Source organism: Pseudopipra pipra, chromosome 16 (assembly GCF_036250125.1).
Source record: "Pseudopipra pipra isolate bDixPip1 chromosome 16, bDixPip1.hap1, whole genome shotgun sequence".
Taxonomy (NCBI): Eukaryota; Metazoa; Chordata; class Aves; order Passeriformes; family Pipridae; genus Pseudopipra; species Pseudopipra pipra.
In genome coordinates this window covers 3,251,325-3,268,917 of record NC_087564.1, presented here as the reverse complement: position 1 = coordinate 3,268,917, position 17,593 = coordinate 3,251,325, and the positions used below count along the sequence as shown (strand labels likewise).

The 17,593-nt window shown below is 44.7% G+C and overlaps 1 protein-coding gene across 3 annotated transcripts in view; it reads left to right on the top strand.

Annotated features, from left to right (window-relative positions):
• Positions 1–4,659: 4,659 nt before the first annotated feature.
• GSG1L (GSG1 like) overlaps positions 4,660–17,593 on the top strand; it is a 56,333-nt gene continuing 43,399 nt past the window's right edge. Inside the window, exon 1 of one of the 3 annotated variants that reach the window (XR_010434671.1) lies at positions 4,660–5,712. Coding sequence is in view for 2 of the 3 variants with exons in the window: in XM_064672725.1 (XP_064528795.1) it covers positions 5,412–5,712 (301 nt within the window). In the remaining variant the exon portion in view is untranslated. The remainder of the gene's footprint in view (positions 5,713–17,593) is intronic. The other 2 variants (XM_064672725.1, XM_064672724.1) reach the window with 2 other exon arrangements.

The following is a 17,593-nucleotide window of genomic DNA, read 5'->3' as shown; positions in this document are numbered from 1 at the left end:
ATATATTGATAATAGAAGGGAAAAAAATGTCTTTAAAAAACCTCCAACAAGGAATTCATATGAATGAATTCATCTGTAGTTAGTGGATTAGGCACCTGCAAAGGCACAGTGGGATATAACAATATATACCTTTATATGAATATGGAAATCAGATGCCTGGGTTATAAAAGAGCATGTTTGTGTAATGAACCCTTTGACATTTCTCAGCATTGCCCTGTTCATTGTGGCCACCTTTGCTCTAGAGCTGTGATTTTGCCAGGCCAGGGTGCCTAAGAATATTGAATAACTCACAGGGCTCTGATGTGCAAGAATGCTTCTTTAATCACAGCAATAAAGAATGTGGCTTCTGCTTCTAGAGTTCCTCTTGAGTGGGAATGTAACTTCTTGTAATAACTTACACATATCAAAGCAGAGATAACCTCAACAGAAAGTGCTAAATATTAATTAAACTTCCATCTCGATCCAATCCAACAGTCGATTGTGAGGAAGTAATTCTCGTAACTGCGAGACAGAAAAATTTCTGATTCTAAAAGTAGGATAAACACTACATTTTGTTCACTCCCAGCAGAGGTGGACACACATAAATGGCCCATTGGGAACAGCCTCAGGAATATCCTGCTTGCTCAGCCGTGACCTTTTGGACTGTCTTTTGAGGCAACTCACCAGTCAGCTCTCCGAGACACGAATCACAACATGACTCAGACCTGTCACTTCTTTTCATCTCCCTTCCTCTCCACCAGCTGCTGGAAGAATTAAATGCAGATAGCAGATAAGTACAAATCTGTTAACATCCCAGTCCCACCCCTGTTTTACACTGAGAGCAGCACTGGATGATTAATCCAATGCTGTTTGGGACAGGCTGCAAATCAGAGAGCTGCAAAGCCCCTGTTTGTCACAGCAGGGGAAAGAGTGGCTGGAGTGGGACCATCCTGGTGTCCAGGCAAGGATGAGCAATGCTGACAGCTGATCAAAACATCCACACCAGCCACTCTGAGGTGGGCACTGAGGGATGTCCTGTCTGCTGACCAGGGCCGAGGGAATTGTTGTGGGGAAATCATACAGAAGAACCAACAGTTTGTTTTACCGCTTTCCTTTCTGTCAAGACTGCTAAAGGTCTTTGCTACAGTACTGTCACAAATCATTTTTTGCCTGGTTGGTTTAGGAACAGGAAGAATTTCCTGAGCAATCTTCTTGTCCTTGACTAAAATGCCCACAAGCAAAGTACACGAAAGACACACTTCAAGTCATAAATTAAACTGAAGACCAGGATTTCATATGGAATCAATATTCAGCCCACCTTCACATCTACCCTGGTGGGACTGCCCATTTGCTGAGGGCTTAATTTCTGTAAAAAAATTCAGTACTAATGTCTCTCAGCAGCATCTCTTAGATGAACAGGATTATACAGCTCAGCCTGTGTGCTCAGAGTGCTGAACACAGACTACTTTGGGTCAGACCTCTGAGAAAAAAGAATAAAACCCAAGGTGAAAACGGCACAAGGGAGCCTGCACACAGTGGAGAGAAGACAAACTATGCAAAGTTGACTAATATACAACTGGGGGAATTATATAGAGCATTTCCATCCCATCCCTCTTCTCTGAATATAAAAGTCAAACTCACTATTTTGCTGGAGAGAGTGGGGACAGGGGAAGTATATTGGGGGCACACCAATAATTCATATTTACCATGCTAAGGGAACAAGAAAAAAATGAGCTATGCAGATCCCTATGTCCAAAGAGGAAAATTCTGGCTAGAAAAGGAGATTTTGAAGCATTTGCAAGACAAATGAATTGAGCAGGTGGATTCTGTGGCTCTGTGGTGCTGAGGAAAAGCAAAGATGGGCTGTCAGGAGGGGTCCAGCCCAAGGAGGCAGGAGATGCTGGGAAGCCAAATCCAGTGACAGCTGGAAAGGACAATACAACTACATGAGGAATCCCAGGAGGGCAGAACTGTAAGAAATGAAAATTTAAAGAAAAGCTATAGGGTTTTAAAAATGTTGATTTAAACCCAGTATATAATCCCACACAGCTGACACTGCTGGTAACAAATAAACAACCAGCCTAAGCTCACCATGCCCCCATCATACCAGAGGACCCAAAAGTAGGGCTTCCTCTCATTTCACTGAATGGTGCTTCTGTTTCCCACTAAGTGAAAAACACAGCCTGATTGAAAGATTCCTTTGCAAATGCTATCATTATTTTAAATCCTCTGGGTCACATTCTTTTTGGATGCGAGTAAATACTGAGTAATAAGAGTTTACACTGATCCTGTAAGAAATAGTAAAGGAAAAAGGGTTTAGCTATAACCTGTGAAGGCAGGGGTTTTTTACAACATCAGAGGAAAGCTATTGCTGCAGAAAGGTTTTTAAAGATTCTCATAGCCATGAAAACTACTTCTCTATAGCATTCAAACCCTTCTACTGTACTATTAAAGATAATGCCACGTAAATACAACTTAATCCAGGCATCCGAACTGCCTTCTGCAACATATGTATGATCTTTCCATTTTTATACACAACAAATCTGATAAACAGAGATTATATAAAGAGAAGGCACTGGAGTATTACAGCATGAGTATAGCACAGACTAGTTTCCTTCTTTTCAAGTAATCCCAATTTATGCAGCCAGAGGAGTCTAATAATGAAAAAAAAAACCCCTGACTTCCTTTAGGAAACAGAAAACTATTCATATTAAAAAGTAGCATATTTTACTTTGTCTCCGATATTTCTAAATGTTTATTTTTCTAAAAGCTCTGTATCACGAAAGGGACTGAATTTCTTCTTTATTTTTCCTTTTTTTTTTAAATATACTGCTACTATCTCTGTTCTCAACAGCTCTGCCAGCCTGAAAAAGAAGAATGAAGAAGATAAGGAGGAACAGAAATAGAAATATCAGTTAGGATTAGGAGCAAAAACAAAATGTAAGAAGTATTTAGGACAAAATTATCACAGGTAACAAAACCCTTGGATGCCCACCCCTCTGGGAGATGGAGACAGGGAGCAGCAGAGTGTGAAGATGTTGGTGCTGCAGCCAGAAAACACAATCCACAGGGCAACAGAAAGAGCAGATTTGTGAGAAAAGAGCTGTAAAGACCTGTATTCACACTTAGAGAAGTGTGATGATTCAGATGCTGACAGCCACTTGAAAGACAATCCTGAAGAACAGCACCAGCTTCCTTGTGAAGGCTTTCTGTCAAAGTTTCAAGTGCTTTGTTTACTCCTCTAAGCAAGTGGATAACCCTGAGAAACACAGAACATACAAATGCATTTACTGAGTGAATGTCCTGCAGCATAAAAATAATTGAAGTAATAATCCTGTGGTCCTCTAAATAGCTATCCTCTGTATTTCTTGCATGTAATTAAAGCCAAGGAAATAATGCTGATGATTTGGCTGCAAGGTGTCATGCTGAAAGGACCGGAACAGGGAGAGGTGAGATGCAATTCCAACAGGACAAGACTCTGCAGAGCTACTCTGCTAGTGCAGACCACTGGAAAAAACCTGTCACCATGTACAGGCAGGAGCAGCAAAATGAAGGCTCTTAGGAAGGGAAGGGTCTGCAGCACAAAGCTATTTCAGTAACCTTCCAAAGTTGCCATCACAGTCGTTCTCACAGGCCGTGTGAGTCTTCTCACAAAAGTTTTCTGGTAACTTTCCAGTTTATTTATAACACAAAGTGATTAAAACCAAGTGAGTGCGTATAAATAGTGGAAAATCTCATCAACAGTTGGGTCCAGACATCCAGAACAGGCACCAACAAGAGCCACAACAGAGTCCTATGGCCATCTGTGAGGGGCATCAGGGAGGCAGGAACAGGTCCCTGAAGCCATGTGGTGGCTTCAGGGAGAAATTTCCCCTCACCTTTCCTGGCTTTCTTCAAGGAGCTGGAGAAAGTGCCACCACATGTCATGTGTGCAGGCAGTAAGGCACAGGGGGAGCTTGGAATGTGGAGTCCATGTGCTGCCTTAATGGAGTGCAGGGTGTGAGATGGGAGCATTGCCCCTCTGTTAGTGGCTGCATGGTTATTTTCAGGCTTTGCTGGACTGCTCTGAGAGGCCACAACCATTCCCAAGGCCCTTGCAGGGAGTCCAAACGAGGCTGGAAGGAAATACCACTCCCTCCAAAGCCCAGGAGGCACATGCAGATTTTTCACCACAGAAAATTGCATTCATCTACTCAGGACACAGGACTGTTGTGTGACAAGTGCAGCCAACCTCAGTGCTTGGGCACAGGGTCTTAGGGATTGTCCCTTCACCAGCATCAGGTGTCCTGCTCCTTGTGGCACTTGGTGTTCACCAGACATCTCTGAGCAATGTGGAGAGAGGTCTGGAACTCTACAACCCAGACAACCATCACGATAGGGCAATTTCTTTGGAAATAGGATATTAAGTAGTGCTCCCTGCTCTCACAGCCTTGCCATCTGGTGAGTAAAGGCCAGGGTTTGCTCTAATTATCTCTCTCCATCTGCACAAACCAGGACCCACAAAATTTCCTACGGACCTACTTCAGCCAGAACATCTGTGTGTGCTCTGTCTGGAAATTAAAGGCTGAGAAAGGGGCTCCACTTGGTGTCGTGGAAGATGTGGGTTTCACTCATCACACACTCAAATCTAAATTCCTCCAGGGCTTTGCTGACTGCCAGAGCAAGCCCCTGAAGAGAGACATTTACACCAGTGTGCTGAGGGCAGAATCAAACCCCGGATTTACTACTCGCTAGCTCAGAGCAGAAATGCTAAAGTACCACTCGATCCCTCCTCCTCCTCCTCCTCCTCCTGGACGAATCTCTATCCTCCGGTATATGAAAAATGCATTTCACCGCTCCACATAATAATTCTTGTCGGGACTAAGCCGTGACGCCTCCCCCCAAGTCCGGCCGAGCCGCCCGTGTGCTGCAGTGGTCGCCGAGGTCTGCCGAGGACGGCGGCAGCATCAGCAGCATCTGTCCCTGCCCCTGCCGCCCGCTGAGTTCTCCTGCCCATCCTACGGGAGCGGAGGACAGCGAGTCTCGCAGCCTGCAGGTGTCTCCCGGCGGAGGAGGCTGCGGAGCCCCTTGGGATCATGTGTGGTACCCGAGCAGATGTTCACTCGCTCCTGGTGCTCTCTGCGAGGCAGACCCTCTGCGATCCCGCCAGCGCTCTGAAGCTCCCCGGCTCCGAGAGGACGGCCCCGCTCCCGCGCCTGCAGCTGCTCCTTTAACGTGCAAAGGCAGGATTTCAAGTGAAGGGAAGAATGGGAGTCTGGCTGCAGCGTTTCCTTCACCGCTACAACAGCAGATTGGGAGAAGCTGAGAGTTTTGGTGCCTGGACAACTGGATTCTGAATCGTGAGAGGCTTTGAAAGCCCCCCCCTCTCCCAAATAAAACAAACCCCTTTGACTTCTTCTCTCAGCAGGAGGGGGAGGGAGGGCGGATTTACCATGAAGACAAATCGAAGATGCAGAGCCCTGCTAGCAGTGAGTCTGAATCTGATGGCTCTCCTCTTCTCTACAACAGCTTTTATCACGACCCACTGGTGTGAGGGCACACAGAGGGTCCCCAAGCCGAGCTGTGGGAAAGAGAAGAAGACAAACTGCCTCAACTACGGCGGGAATGAGACTGCAAATGAGACGAACCAGAATGTGGTTCATTACAGCTGGGAGACGGGAGATGACCGCTTCCTTTTCAGGTATTTCCACACCGGGATCTGGTACTCCTGTGAGGAAAATATCAATGCTGCTGGTAAGTATAAAACAACTTCCTTGCAGCTTGTGTAGCTCTGTGTTTGCTTCGGTGCGATAAACACACAGGCTGCGCTGTGTCTTAGAGCAGATTCGCCCTGCAGAGAGAGGCAGGATTTTAATAGTTCTTTGTTGAAAAGCAACCTGTTTCCAGCGAGAGCAAGGATTTTGCTTGTTCACCTGCTGGCTGGTGCAGGGTCTGTGCTCTCCAGCCCGCTGAGCCCCTGAGCAGCGGTGTGTGCTCCCCTCATGGGCACTGCAGCCGGGCACCGGCCAGCGCTTCCCTTCGAGCTGCTCCATGGAGCGCACAAAAGGCAGCGGCCGGGAGTTGTTAAGGAGGTTCTGACATCTAATTCTGATTGCCCCGAGGACGGTGGTCTGAATGGCAGGGAGAGCACAGAGGTCACAGTTTTTATCACGCTGTAGCCTAGACTGCCTCTTTCCTGGCATCCCTTTAGGAAGTGACCACCCGCAAGCCCTTCCTGGATGGTTTGTTTGTTGAAGTAGAGAAATGGCAGTTAAAGGGCACAACTGGGCACAAGAAAGCTCCTTTCTGTTCCCTGCTCAGCCGTTTACTTACTGAGAACCACTCAAAAAGACATCTCTCCAGCTTCTCGGTGCATTTATTTGCTCTGCTGTACCCTGGCACTTACCAAGATATCAAACACTGGAGGGTGGATGGCAGGCAGCTGCCATGGGACCCATGGAAGTCTCAGCAGGTGCAAACTGACAGTCCCTGCACCCAGAGCTGTCTGGTAGAGCAAACATCCAAACTCTACCTCAGAAAAAGCTCTTTTCTAGATTATGTGTTTACAAATGTGACACTTTATATGTGATTATAAAGTTTACAAATGTGACACAGTATGAGACGATGGATTGTGGATATTGGTTCTTTGCTGGGCTGTCTCCATCCTATCCTGCCACTGCCCAAGGAGGAGACTGGGGAGTTGGTCCTTCACCACTGCTGGGAGAGGGGAACAGTTAATATCCTACATCTCTGAGGACACAATCTCTTGGTAATGGGAAGTTTATGAGATCCTGGCAAAAGTGCTCTGTAGGGAGGTACTACAAAGTGGGGCAAATTTGGGCGGGCGCTCACAGCCCGCTCCATCCCACAGGGCTGTGTGTTACATATTCTCCCTGGTGTTTTTGAGGATAGTGCTTCAATAATTAGTTGGTCATTAAAACTCAGTTTAATATAAGAAAAGGAAAGTTCATGAACTCCAGCCCTGAGAGTGTCAATAAACAGCTGCATGCTGAAATGAGGGCACCAAAGCAACCCTCTTGATGTAAGAAAAAAAAAAACAAACCCACAGACAAAGGATGATTTATCTTACTTATTTGGGAATCAACTTAGGCCACAGCAGCCTGAGTGAGCAGCTTAAGACTCTCTGGCTTTTTGAGCATCTTAGCTGGAATTGGCACAATCAAGCATGCCCATATTTCTAGCAGATATTGAAATCTTTCCAAGTCAAGATGTATGTGTGAGATAAGTTGTAACTGTGTGACTCTAGCCCACTCAGAAAAGTGAGTTATCTGTGGGAGAAGAGAAATACAGTGATCTATTCTGTACTGGGTAAACAAAGCTGTGCTGGAGTGGGTGATTTCAGGAGAGAGCTGGAAGCCAGCTTTAGAAAGTTATGGTGAAAGCAGGAGAGAAGGGGTTGTTTCTCCCTCCCCACACCACCACAGCAGCCATATGTGTGTTTCCTCTTATTTGAAACACTAACTTGGGGGAAAGTACTCTTGAGTTAGCAGACCAGGAGGGACCAACCTTTGCAAATAATCCAGGCAGGCGCAGGGACATTTTGCCTTAGACAGACAGCTCCCTCATTCAGATTTACTATATTTTTTTTCTGGTAAGAACAGGAACAATGTAATGGACACAGGTCTAAATTTGTCCCTAATAGTGTCAACATAAAACAACTGACAGGTTTTCATTCAGAGTTACAGGTTTGTAATACCAGACTGTCAGGATGTTGTAATGGCCTTTTGCAGCCTGACTGGTGATCATTTTATCTGAGGCACCACCCAGCCCCAATCCAGCAGCACAGTGGTCATGCTTGTATGTACAGCCACCCCACTCGAGATATCTGTGAGTAATCCATCCCATGGGCTCAACACACCATCCACAGCACACTTACTGACCCCAGTGCTGCAGGTATCACAAGTCATACACTCACCATGTGTGTATTAAATAGTATTGTATTACTTGTATTAAATAGTAGTGTATCTAATTAGCAAAAATCCCCAGTTGAATGCACTGTATACTGTCAATAAGATCTTTTGTAGAGCTTTACCCAAAACATACTGAGAGTGACTGCAGCAGCAGCCTTCCTCCAGGCAAAGTCCTTTCAGCAGTCACTCGCAGCCTCACACCTCTGTCAGCAGAACATATGGCCACAGTCTATGGTCAGCACCATTCCCACAGCTCCCATCCCATCCCTGGTTCCTCACTGACTCACTGATGTCTGAAGTTGAGCAGTGTGAGTCCCACCAGGCACACGTGAATGCCAGTAACTCCCTGTGATCGTGATGCTGTCAAAACTATGCAGAGCCTCCAAACTTGCCCAGCTGTGAGCCACATTCTTCATCCAGCCACCAGGCTTTTGATTTCTCTCTCCCTCCAGTCACACCATCAAAACTTTCTGCTCCCTGCACTGGTGCAGCTGCAACACAGCAGATCTTGTAGAGCCAACACATCAGGACCAGTTCCCAGCAGGTTGATGCTGCAGGAACTCCAGGAACAGGACTCCAGGGCTTCCAGTTGGCTGGCGTGGCTGGGACACAGTCACACCTTAAAATGACGTTTAGGCTGCAAGCAAACCAATTTTTGAGTGTCTTCTCCTTCCCCTTGTTTGTCTGCAATGGGCATTTAGATTCCAGAGGCTGAGGTGCAAACAGCATGTCATCCACTTTGTGCAGACCCCAGCAGAGCGTGCCTTCCTCTTGTTGCCAGCTTCTAGTTTTCACTGACAGCTCTAACAGAGATTGAATGCTGTGATTATTTCTGAAATAATTTGTGAATCTAGAGCTTATTTTTATCCAGCATGTCTAGGACAGCTAAAGAATTCAAAAATCATTTAGCACCTGAGAAATGTAATTGTGAATCTCCTCTGGGAACAGAGGGACTGGAGCGTTCATATTTCATTGGTGGGGGAGTCCTGTAATTATTTAGCACAATTTCTGTCTCAAAAGTGTGCTGAATCCACGTCTACCAAAAAGAGGACAAGGCTTCCCCTTTCAGAGTGGGTTTAGTGCTTTGGATGCCACACAGGTGGAGGTACCTTCTGTAGGAGAAATGCATCTAAGCTTGGAAGAGGATGAAGCTAAAGCACATCCCACAAGCTCTGCTGGTCATGGGTCCTGTTCTACCCTCACACACTGTACCTGGGGCTTCCTCCTGGCTCTGAATTCCTTGGTCATGGCCAGATGTCTCAGAGCCAAGCTCACTATCACTTAATTTCTTTTTGAGTGTGACTTTGAGTGTGTATCTTATTGCACAGCTGCAGTCTGGGGCTGTGCTCGGGCAGTACAGGGCACCCCACGGGATCCCAGAGCAGTGATGTACCAACAGCAGCAGTGCTGAACCAGCTGGCAGATTCCACGACTCAAGAACACACATGCCATGAAAAAAATTACCACATGAAGTAGGTAAGGTGGTAGATGGTATCCTAAGAGGTAGAGGAGTTGGAGAGCTGGGAAACAATAAGAAGTCAGATAGTTTCACTCAATAATGTGTTTGCTTTGATGTTAGTAAAAAAAACCCACCATGAACTCAGATCTTGATTTCGTTGCCAATGAACAGGCAATCTCAGTATTAACATACACAACTAAGGGGGGAAGCAGCTGCCTAGTTGCCTTTGAAGAGTACTGTCCCATTAAATAAACAGCCCTTCCATCATGCTCCCATACTCCACAGCAGTCAGAAGAGTAGGAATGGATAAGTGTGGCTTGTTTTGTGGTTTTGGATTGATTTTCGAGGGCAAAGGGGCCTTTAGCTCTTTGTATGCTCTGTGCCAAATATTCCTTAGCGCTCTTGAAGGAGTAAATGGTAGATAATGGAATTTAGATGGTAGGTAAGGATGCATCAAAATGAGCCATAATTATGGACATTAAGTGCACCTTGAGAAGGAAGCAGAGAAGGAGAGAGGTGTATCCTGCAGAAATGAGTAAATCTGTGACATATAAAGACCAGAACTTGCCATACCCTTTTGACAGCTCCAGAGTGGTTCTGCATCACCTTCTCCCCCACCCCCCTGTGATAATAAGCATATCACAGTGATTCACTGCAGGTGGCTGTCCAGAGAGGGACCAGGAGAAGCACCTTGTGAGTATGTAATTAAAGGCAAGAGGAATTGGGAATTCTTGCTGGATTATGAGAAATACGATATAATTGGCATGACTGAAACCTGGCAGGTTTATTTGCCTGACTGGAATGTAAAAATTGCTAGTTCTAAATTGTTAGGAAGGAAAGAGTGGTAAAAGGAATTGAGGAGGTAGAGCTCTATATTAAAGATAAAATTTCCAGCACTAGAGGAACTGAACCCAGGGGGCCTGGATAATCTCCATCTGAGGATGTTGAAATAATTGGTACATGAAAATGCAGGTTTAATAGAAAGAATCTGTACATCACTGTATTTAAAGAAGACTGGGAAAAAAGTGATACAGGCCACTTGACCCAGGAATCTTAGGACAGTGTTCAGGGAAAGCACTTAGTACATGGCAACAAATGGGTTTTATCAAAGGTAGGGCTTTATTGAAGGTAAATCTTTTAACAAGATGAATCACTTCTTAGACAAGGGTAATGGATTAGACCCAGTCTCTGTGGATTTACAAAAAAGCGTTTGATGGAATGTCCCAGTGAAAATTCTTTACAGGAGAGCTACAGAGACTGGAGAGGATGGTAAGAACACGGTGACAGATGCAGGGATGCTTCCACACTGGGGAGTGCTAAACTGCCTGAGCCACTTCAGGCTGGAAGGAAGGCACAAGGTACAGAGAGATGTGATATTGGAGGGGATCAAGTGAGAATGACAGAGATCAGACAAGACATATTGTTGATGCTTCCGTGATTTAAGAACAAAAAGGCAGAACAGACAAAAACAAATACTCCTTCCTACAGAGCTCCCTGCCAGGGAATGTTGTGAAGGGCAAAACCAGGGATTGCATGGACCCAGGGAGGAAACATCCATTTCTGTTACTAACATGATGATTTGAGAGCAACCCCTGACTGGGAAGTCCCCAAACTATCGATGCAGTATGGTAAGATAAGGGGAATATATGAGCAGAACCACCCTATGCCCACACCTTTGTTCTTCCCTAAATGTCTGTCTCTGGAGATAATACAAAGACAGTGAAGCAAGCAGACCTTTTGCTTGAACCTGTGTTGCAGATTTTATTTTATTTATTCTGATGGGGATAAATAGATTGTAAGCTGACTAAAGAACAGTCTTACAAAGAGGCTGTGGCAAGTAATACGAAAAGGGCGATTATATTTCTAGTTGTCCTGAAATTCAGGGTTGGGTCTGCTTCTGTCATTGCTGAGATTTGCAGCCTAGGAACATATTAACTAGGGATACAATTTGTGTCACCTAAAAAAAATAAAGGCAAGATGAATCCTACAGCAATCCCATGGACATCAGCACGTGTAGGTATCTGTGCCTAAAGTGATGAACATCATCATTAGAGTACAGTGGTAAGCACTTCTTGGGGAGATTACATTGCTCCTCCTATGGGACCAACTGAGCCCTCAGATTATGTGTTTTCCTCATTGGCCAAAGAGGAATCTGTGTAAGATTTTGCAATTCCTAACACAGAGGCCTTAATTTGAAGAGAATAATCCTACTTTGACTGTGTTTCTTACGTACGCTGTGACACAAAATCTGGGAACATTGGCATTACAGAGCAGAGGTTTTTCTGCATAACTGAAAATGTGAGCTGGTCTGATAGAGTTGTAAGAACAGTATTACATTTTAAAGAAGGTTAAAAACACCAGATGCCAAGGCATAAAGCTCTGTGAGGTCACAGGTAGTTACTAATTGCAGGGAAAAGAGAAGCACCAAGTTGGGACCAGTATTTGTCTGTGGGGTGACTGTGAGCTGCCAAGTGCTGCCATATAAAGGAAAGGTGTTATTCCAGGGAAAAATCAGCACCACAGTGCAAGGCACAGGTGACACCTGTGCCTTTTGTTAATGCCACATTATGGTAGGAAAAAGGGGGAGGTGAAATAGATGCAGAGAAGGATTCCCGAGGTAGTTAAGGAAAAGAGGATCTCCTTCAAGGAAAGAAAACTGGCCCTCTTCAGTATAACAGATTGAAGAGCTAGAGGGGATGTGGTGATACCTTATATATATATGAAAAAAGAAAATAATATGACTTAAGTAACTTCTCATTGGGGGAAAAAAGGGTGAAAATCCAAGGATGGGCTTCCCAGAGAGTGTCTCTGGACCTCACCTCCACAGAGGGCAGTGTGAGCAAAGGAAATCCATGGGCTGAAATGGGTGCTTCTAAAGCCACAGGAAGAACTGTAGGAGAGAAGAGGAATGTTCCTGGCATGAGGGAGCTTGGAGCAAGTCCTGCCTAGCTGATTTGTTGGTGTCTTAAGGAGGTCTGAAAGGAGGCGTCTCGCCTGGCCCGCCCGGCTCACGCCGTGTCCGTGTCCTGCTCCAGGGTGGCTGCTGGTCACCAGGGGCAGCCAAGAGAAAAATAGCTGCTGCCTCAATTCATGTCACACTTTCTGGAGGGTTTTATGCCTCCTCTAAAGCTTCAGAAATTGGCTACAGGTGGAGGCAGTGTGCGAGGAGGCTGCTTTGCTGCCACTGACATTATTACAGCTCCAGTATCTAATTGGTATGGCTGCTCATGCACTGAACATTAAACTGATGATCTAATTTGGGATCAGAAGGGAAATCTCCCTCAGGCTAGATAACAGGGAGAGTAACAAATTTTTGCCTTCCTTTGCAGCATGGGGAAGGATCCGTTTCAGAAAAGCACTTGTGAGCTCCTCCTGACAAATCCCTGGTATTTTGCTTTCAGGATGAGCTAGGCCAGGCCATAGGAATTCAGAGATTTATTCATGTTTCTCACCATGACTCTTGCTCTCTTCCCGTGGTACATGATTTCTGTGGTGGTGATTGCTTTATGGTAGGCATTCAGGTTTTTATAGGATGTTGGGGATATTTTGTGTCTGTGGTGCTCTGGGAGTTTTGGATTTTAGGTCCTCCTGATCCTGCTAGACAGACTCGTTGTGTGAACATCCATCATACATAAATTGTGGATATAAAGTCCCTGCAGGCTGAGCCTCATAACAGAGCAAAGTGAGGGACCAGGCAGCTAACTGCTCCTTATTTGATATGTTACTCTACCTCACAAGCAAGCACTGTGTTTTCTCTTCGGATGTGTCTGTGCTCAACCGTTTAACCCAGTAGCCTTAAACGAAGCATCTGAGGAGTTCTGTTAGTTCCTTGTAAATGGAATAAACTTCAAAGTGCTGGAAGACTAACACATAAGTGCCAGATTTCAAAGACAACTGAGATGCCTTACCCCAGTGTCAGTGCAAAATATGAACAGTTGCGTTCAGGGCTATGGAAATAAATAAGGGATGGAATACCAATCATTGTGGTATCCCCATGGTTTTTAAACAACACCAGACTCAATCCTGATTTTAAAACTTTCCTTATGTGGGATTGGAAGATCTGGCTTAATGACAGGTCTCAAAATGAGGATGTATAGGTTGTTTTGGTTTAACCTCAGCTGGCAACCAAGTAGTGCTCAACCAAGTAGTGCTCACTGGGATGGGGAGGAGAAACAGAAAAAGGTAAAAACAGTGGGTTGAGATAAGAACAGTTTAATAATTGAAATAAAGTAAAACATAACAACAACAACAAATAATAAAAATAGAGAAAAAGGGAGAAAGAGGACTAAAACCCAAGAAAAAAGTGGTGCACAGTACAGTTGCTCACTAATGCCCATCCCATCCCAAAGTAGTGTTTGACAGCTCCCAGCAAACTCTTCCCAGTTTATATACTGAGCATGACATTTTATAGTGTGGAATATCCCATTGGCCAGTTTGGATCAGGTGTCCTGGTCATGCTCCCTCCTGGCTTTTAGTTCACCTCCTCTCTGACAGAGCATGAGACACTGAAAAGTCCTTGATTAGGGTAAGCACTGCTCAGCAACAACCAAAGCATCAGTGGGTTATCAACTATTCTCATCCTGAATCCAAAACCTGTTCCAGAGACTAGGAAGAAAATTAACTCTATCCCAGCCAAAACCAGGACACCAGTGAATAGGGCTACTATCTCCTGTTAGTCACAAATTGATATAATATCATTCAGTGTTCTCGTTGGTAAACAAAATGGGAATATAGATCTTTGCTGATCTAGCTTAGAAATGACTACAGAAGACAGTGAGTAATAAGAAGCAGATGTTATTACTATGGAATGACGTGGCTTGTAGGATAGTCACAGGCAAACCAAATTGAATGGGTTCCACCTTCCATTTGGCTACATTTGGTGGGGAAAAGGACTCAAAGCCATTGCACCATATTTCAACTCATTAGATTTGGAGAGATCAAAAAACACGTCATACTGTCATTCAGCCTGATTTCACTGTGCATCCCCTGGGCAGACAAAAAACACTAAATGAGAATTTGTTGCAAAGTTTTTAGGTAGAAGCTTGGAAATAAAGTTCACAAGAGGAAATGCAAGCACCATTTTTTTTTCCACTTGATTTCAAAAACTGGATATTCTTTTGCAGTGTGCTGCTGTTCACTTCCTTTAGATGTCACGGAGCAAAGGTTAAAGTTATCTCAGTTTCCATACTCCAAGGCAGGGGCACTTGCCTGGAAAAACAGGACACCTCAAACCAAAAAGCAATTGAGCATCAGGAGCAGGAAAGGTGGGATAAGGTTCTGGAGTTCACTTGGAAACAGGCAGCCTAAATTGCAGTGGCTAAGAGGAACAGAGAGCAGATGGATGGACAAAACAGGGAAGAAATACTGTTATGGTGTTAACTGAGGAGAAGAAATACAGGTTGATGTAGTACAGGCTCTGACATTCAAGGTCCCCTCCAGAAATCTCTTTGCCTCTGCCCTGCAGTCATTTGCACATCTTTCAAGTTGCAACCTGAGGACTCGTGTTCACAGCATTGTGTCCTGCCATGAGAGTAAAGCTCTGTCCTGGACTTCTGTCCCTCCATTTTGGCACTTGTCAGCTTGTGATGTCTTCATTTTCTGGAGTAATCCCATCTGTGAAACAGAGTTTCCTTCTTTGCTGTCAGAGACTTTCACCTCTGCCTGCCCTGCCCATGAACCTCTGGAGATAAAGCACAGACACAGTGCACATACTCTGGCTGGGTGTTACCTGGACAGTAGCACTGGCATGGCCAAAAGAGAATCCACATTGACCCATGGCTAATATTTGGAAGGAGTGAGAGCTATGGAACCATATTTCATCTACAATCAGGGCTTTAAGGTCTTATGGGTTATTTACTCCTTTGATCATTGTTAGTCACCAGCCTGGATGGAACAGCCAAAGCCCATGGGAGATGGTAGAAGGCATGTCATGCTTCACACAGTGAGGGATCTACATCAGCTGCATCCTCTGTGAAGAGCATCATTTCTAGTCTTTTACAGTTTTCTGGGAAACTCTGCAGTCCCACAGATAGTGGATTGCCCCTAACTAGTTTGTTTTGGCATATTTACATTCCCACAGAGCCAGCAGTGTGTGGCAGATGGTCACATCTGGGGGGAGCAGGTGAAACCCTCCCCTTCCCATTCCATGGCTTGAAATGCTTCAAGCAACTCAGAGTTCTGTCTGCTTTAATGCTTTCCAGATTATGAAGTCAGCCCTAATTTGACACCAGAGTCATTGAAAACCTCTCTCAGCACTATTGTTTCCTCAGTTCTTCCAGTCGTTTAGAAATCTGAACTATTTTCCAGCTCTCCAAATGATAGATGTGTGTACACATCCATCAGGTCTTACCAAGATAATCAGCTGAATCTTGTGACTTGGCTGTGTTTCAATTAGACATGATTTGAGAGCAGCCTGTGGAGATGTTTGCTTTCAGATACTGTGCAAGATTTTTCACATCAGGGAGAGTTTCAGCGTGGAAAACGCAGTTGCCATGGCACATAGTGCCAGGCAGCACCAACCCCTGGGCATTCCCAGCTCTGCCCACACCCACTGCTCTGAACAGCTCTCCACTGCTCCCACCAACCAAGGGGGAACCCCACTGTGTGGATGGGACCTTTCTGATGGAAATATCACCAACTTCAGTGATTTTTTTTTTTTTTTGGAGGGGAAAAGCACACCTGAAACGAAAAAGTGGGAAGCTTTAAACTTGTCCACTTTTAAAGGTAGGAAGTTTTAAGGGCTTGGGTTTGCTGCAAGAGAACAGCAGTACAGCATTCAGATCTAAAAACAACCCCAAAGCCAAAACAGATTGTGAGTAAACTCAGCCTGAGAAACGGAACAAATTCTCATGTTATTTAGAAGTAGCAGAAATGTTGATGGGCAGCAGCAATGAGTGGCAGCTGCCAGAGGGAGAGAAAACAATTGTCTGCATCATTCAAGACATATTTTAGTGCAGCTCTGTATAAACTTGTTTATTTTCCAGAGGAAAATATCACTCCAGCAAAATCAACAGGGTCAACTGGAAAAATGTTGATTTTGCAGAGTAACACTTGATTTTTCATTAAAAAACAATTCAATTAAATACTCTGTCTGGGATCACTTTAATCAAAGTTGGAATATTTCAGTTGTTAATTAACCTGATAACTCGCTTTGAGTGAGCCCATTAACCTGTATTTTCCCTAATGTAGTACTTTTTTTCACTGGAGTTGTAGTTGGAGTCCTCAGCCTCGTCTAGGCTGGGATCCCTTGTGGGTTATAGCTTTTTTTAGACAAATACAATGATTTTACTCTCACTAGATGATGTGGGATCTCATCAGAACCACGTGACTCCAGATATAATTGGAGAGATAAAGATTTGTTAGGGCCTATTGGGAAAAAAAAAGGGGACCTTGTCTGTCACAGGCTGTGAGCCAGGGTGTTACTAAAAGGGAATGTTGTTTAAATGAAACATAATCATTTAAATTTCCATCAGAAATGTACTTTTGAACTCGTAAAATTTTATGCAGAGTAAGTGAATACAGGCAGCTTTTTCTTTTTTTTTCTTTTTTCTTTTTTTTTTTTTTTTTTGTGAGATGAAAAGCAGAGTTATAACAGAGTTCAGTCAGAGCTACCGGATTTCTTTTAAGTCAAATTATTTAACTAGAATATTTTCAAACCGTGTCATTGGAAGACACACAAAGTAGGATTTTTTCGGAGTTGTTTTTGTTTTGCTGCTCTGGTTATTAATGAGCCATTTATCCCTGGCTCACAGAAGAAAGAACTCAGGAACATAGGACAGATAAGTGTGATCCAGGACATCAACTGCTGGTCCTTGCTATGGCAACAGCCACGGTAGAAGCAGAATACTGTCCTAAAGGCAAAGCTTTTTTAGGTGTTTTATTTTGCTCTCTTTCCAGTTTCCAGCCTAACCCACCAGGTTCTTGAGGTGTTCTCTGGCCAAATCCAACCACCTTTGGGCAGCGTGGGAGCCTGAAGACAGGAGCAAACAAACCACGTATTTTAGGTGGAAAAAAGGGTAGAACACACACGGGTCTCACCAAGGCTTGAAGCCAGAGAGATTCCAGTGAGTGTGTTGAGCTTGGGTGTTCAGCTGTGTGCTGGAGTTCAGACCCAGCCTCTGTGCATCCAGACCTGCCTTTCAGCTGCCCTGGGTAGCTCTCCAGCGGCTCCCCGGTGCCTTCCACAGGCCCACAGAGGAATGCCAGCCTGCATCCATGCTGGGAGCCACAGCCAGGCACCCCTGGT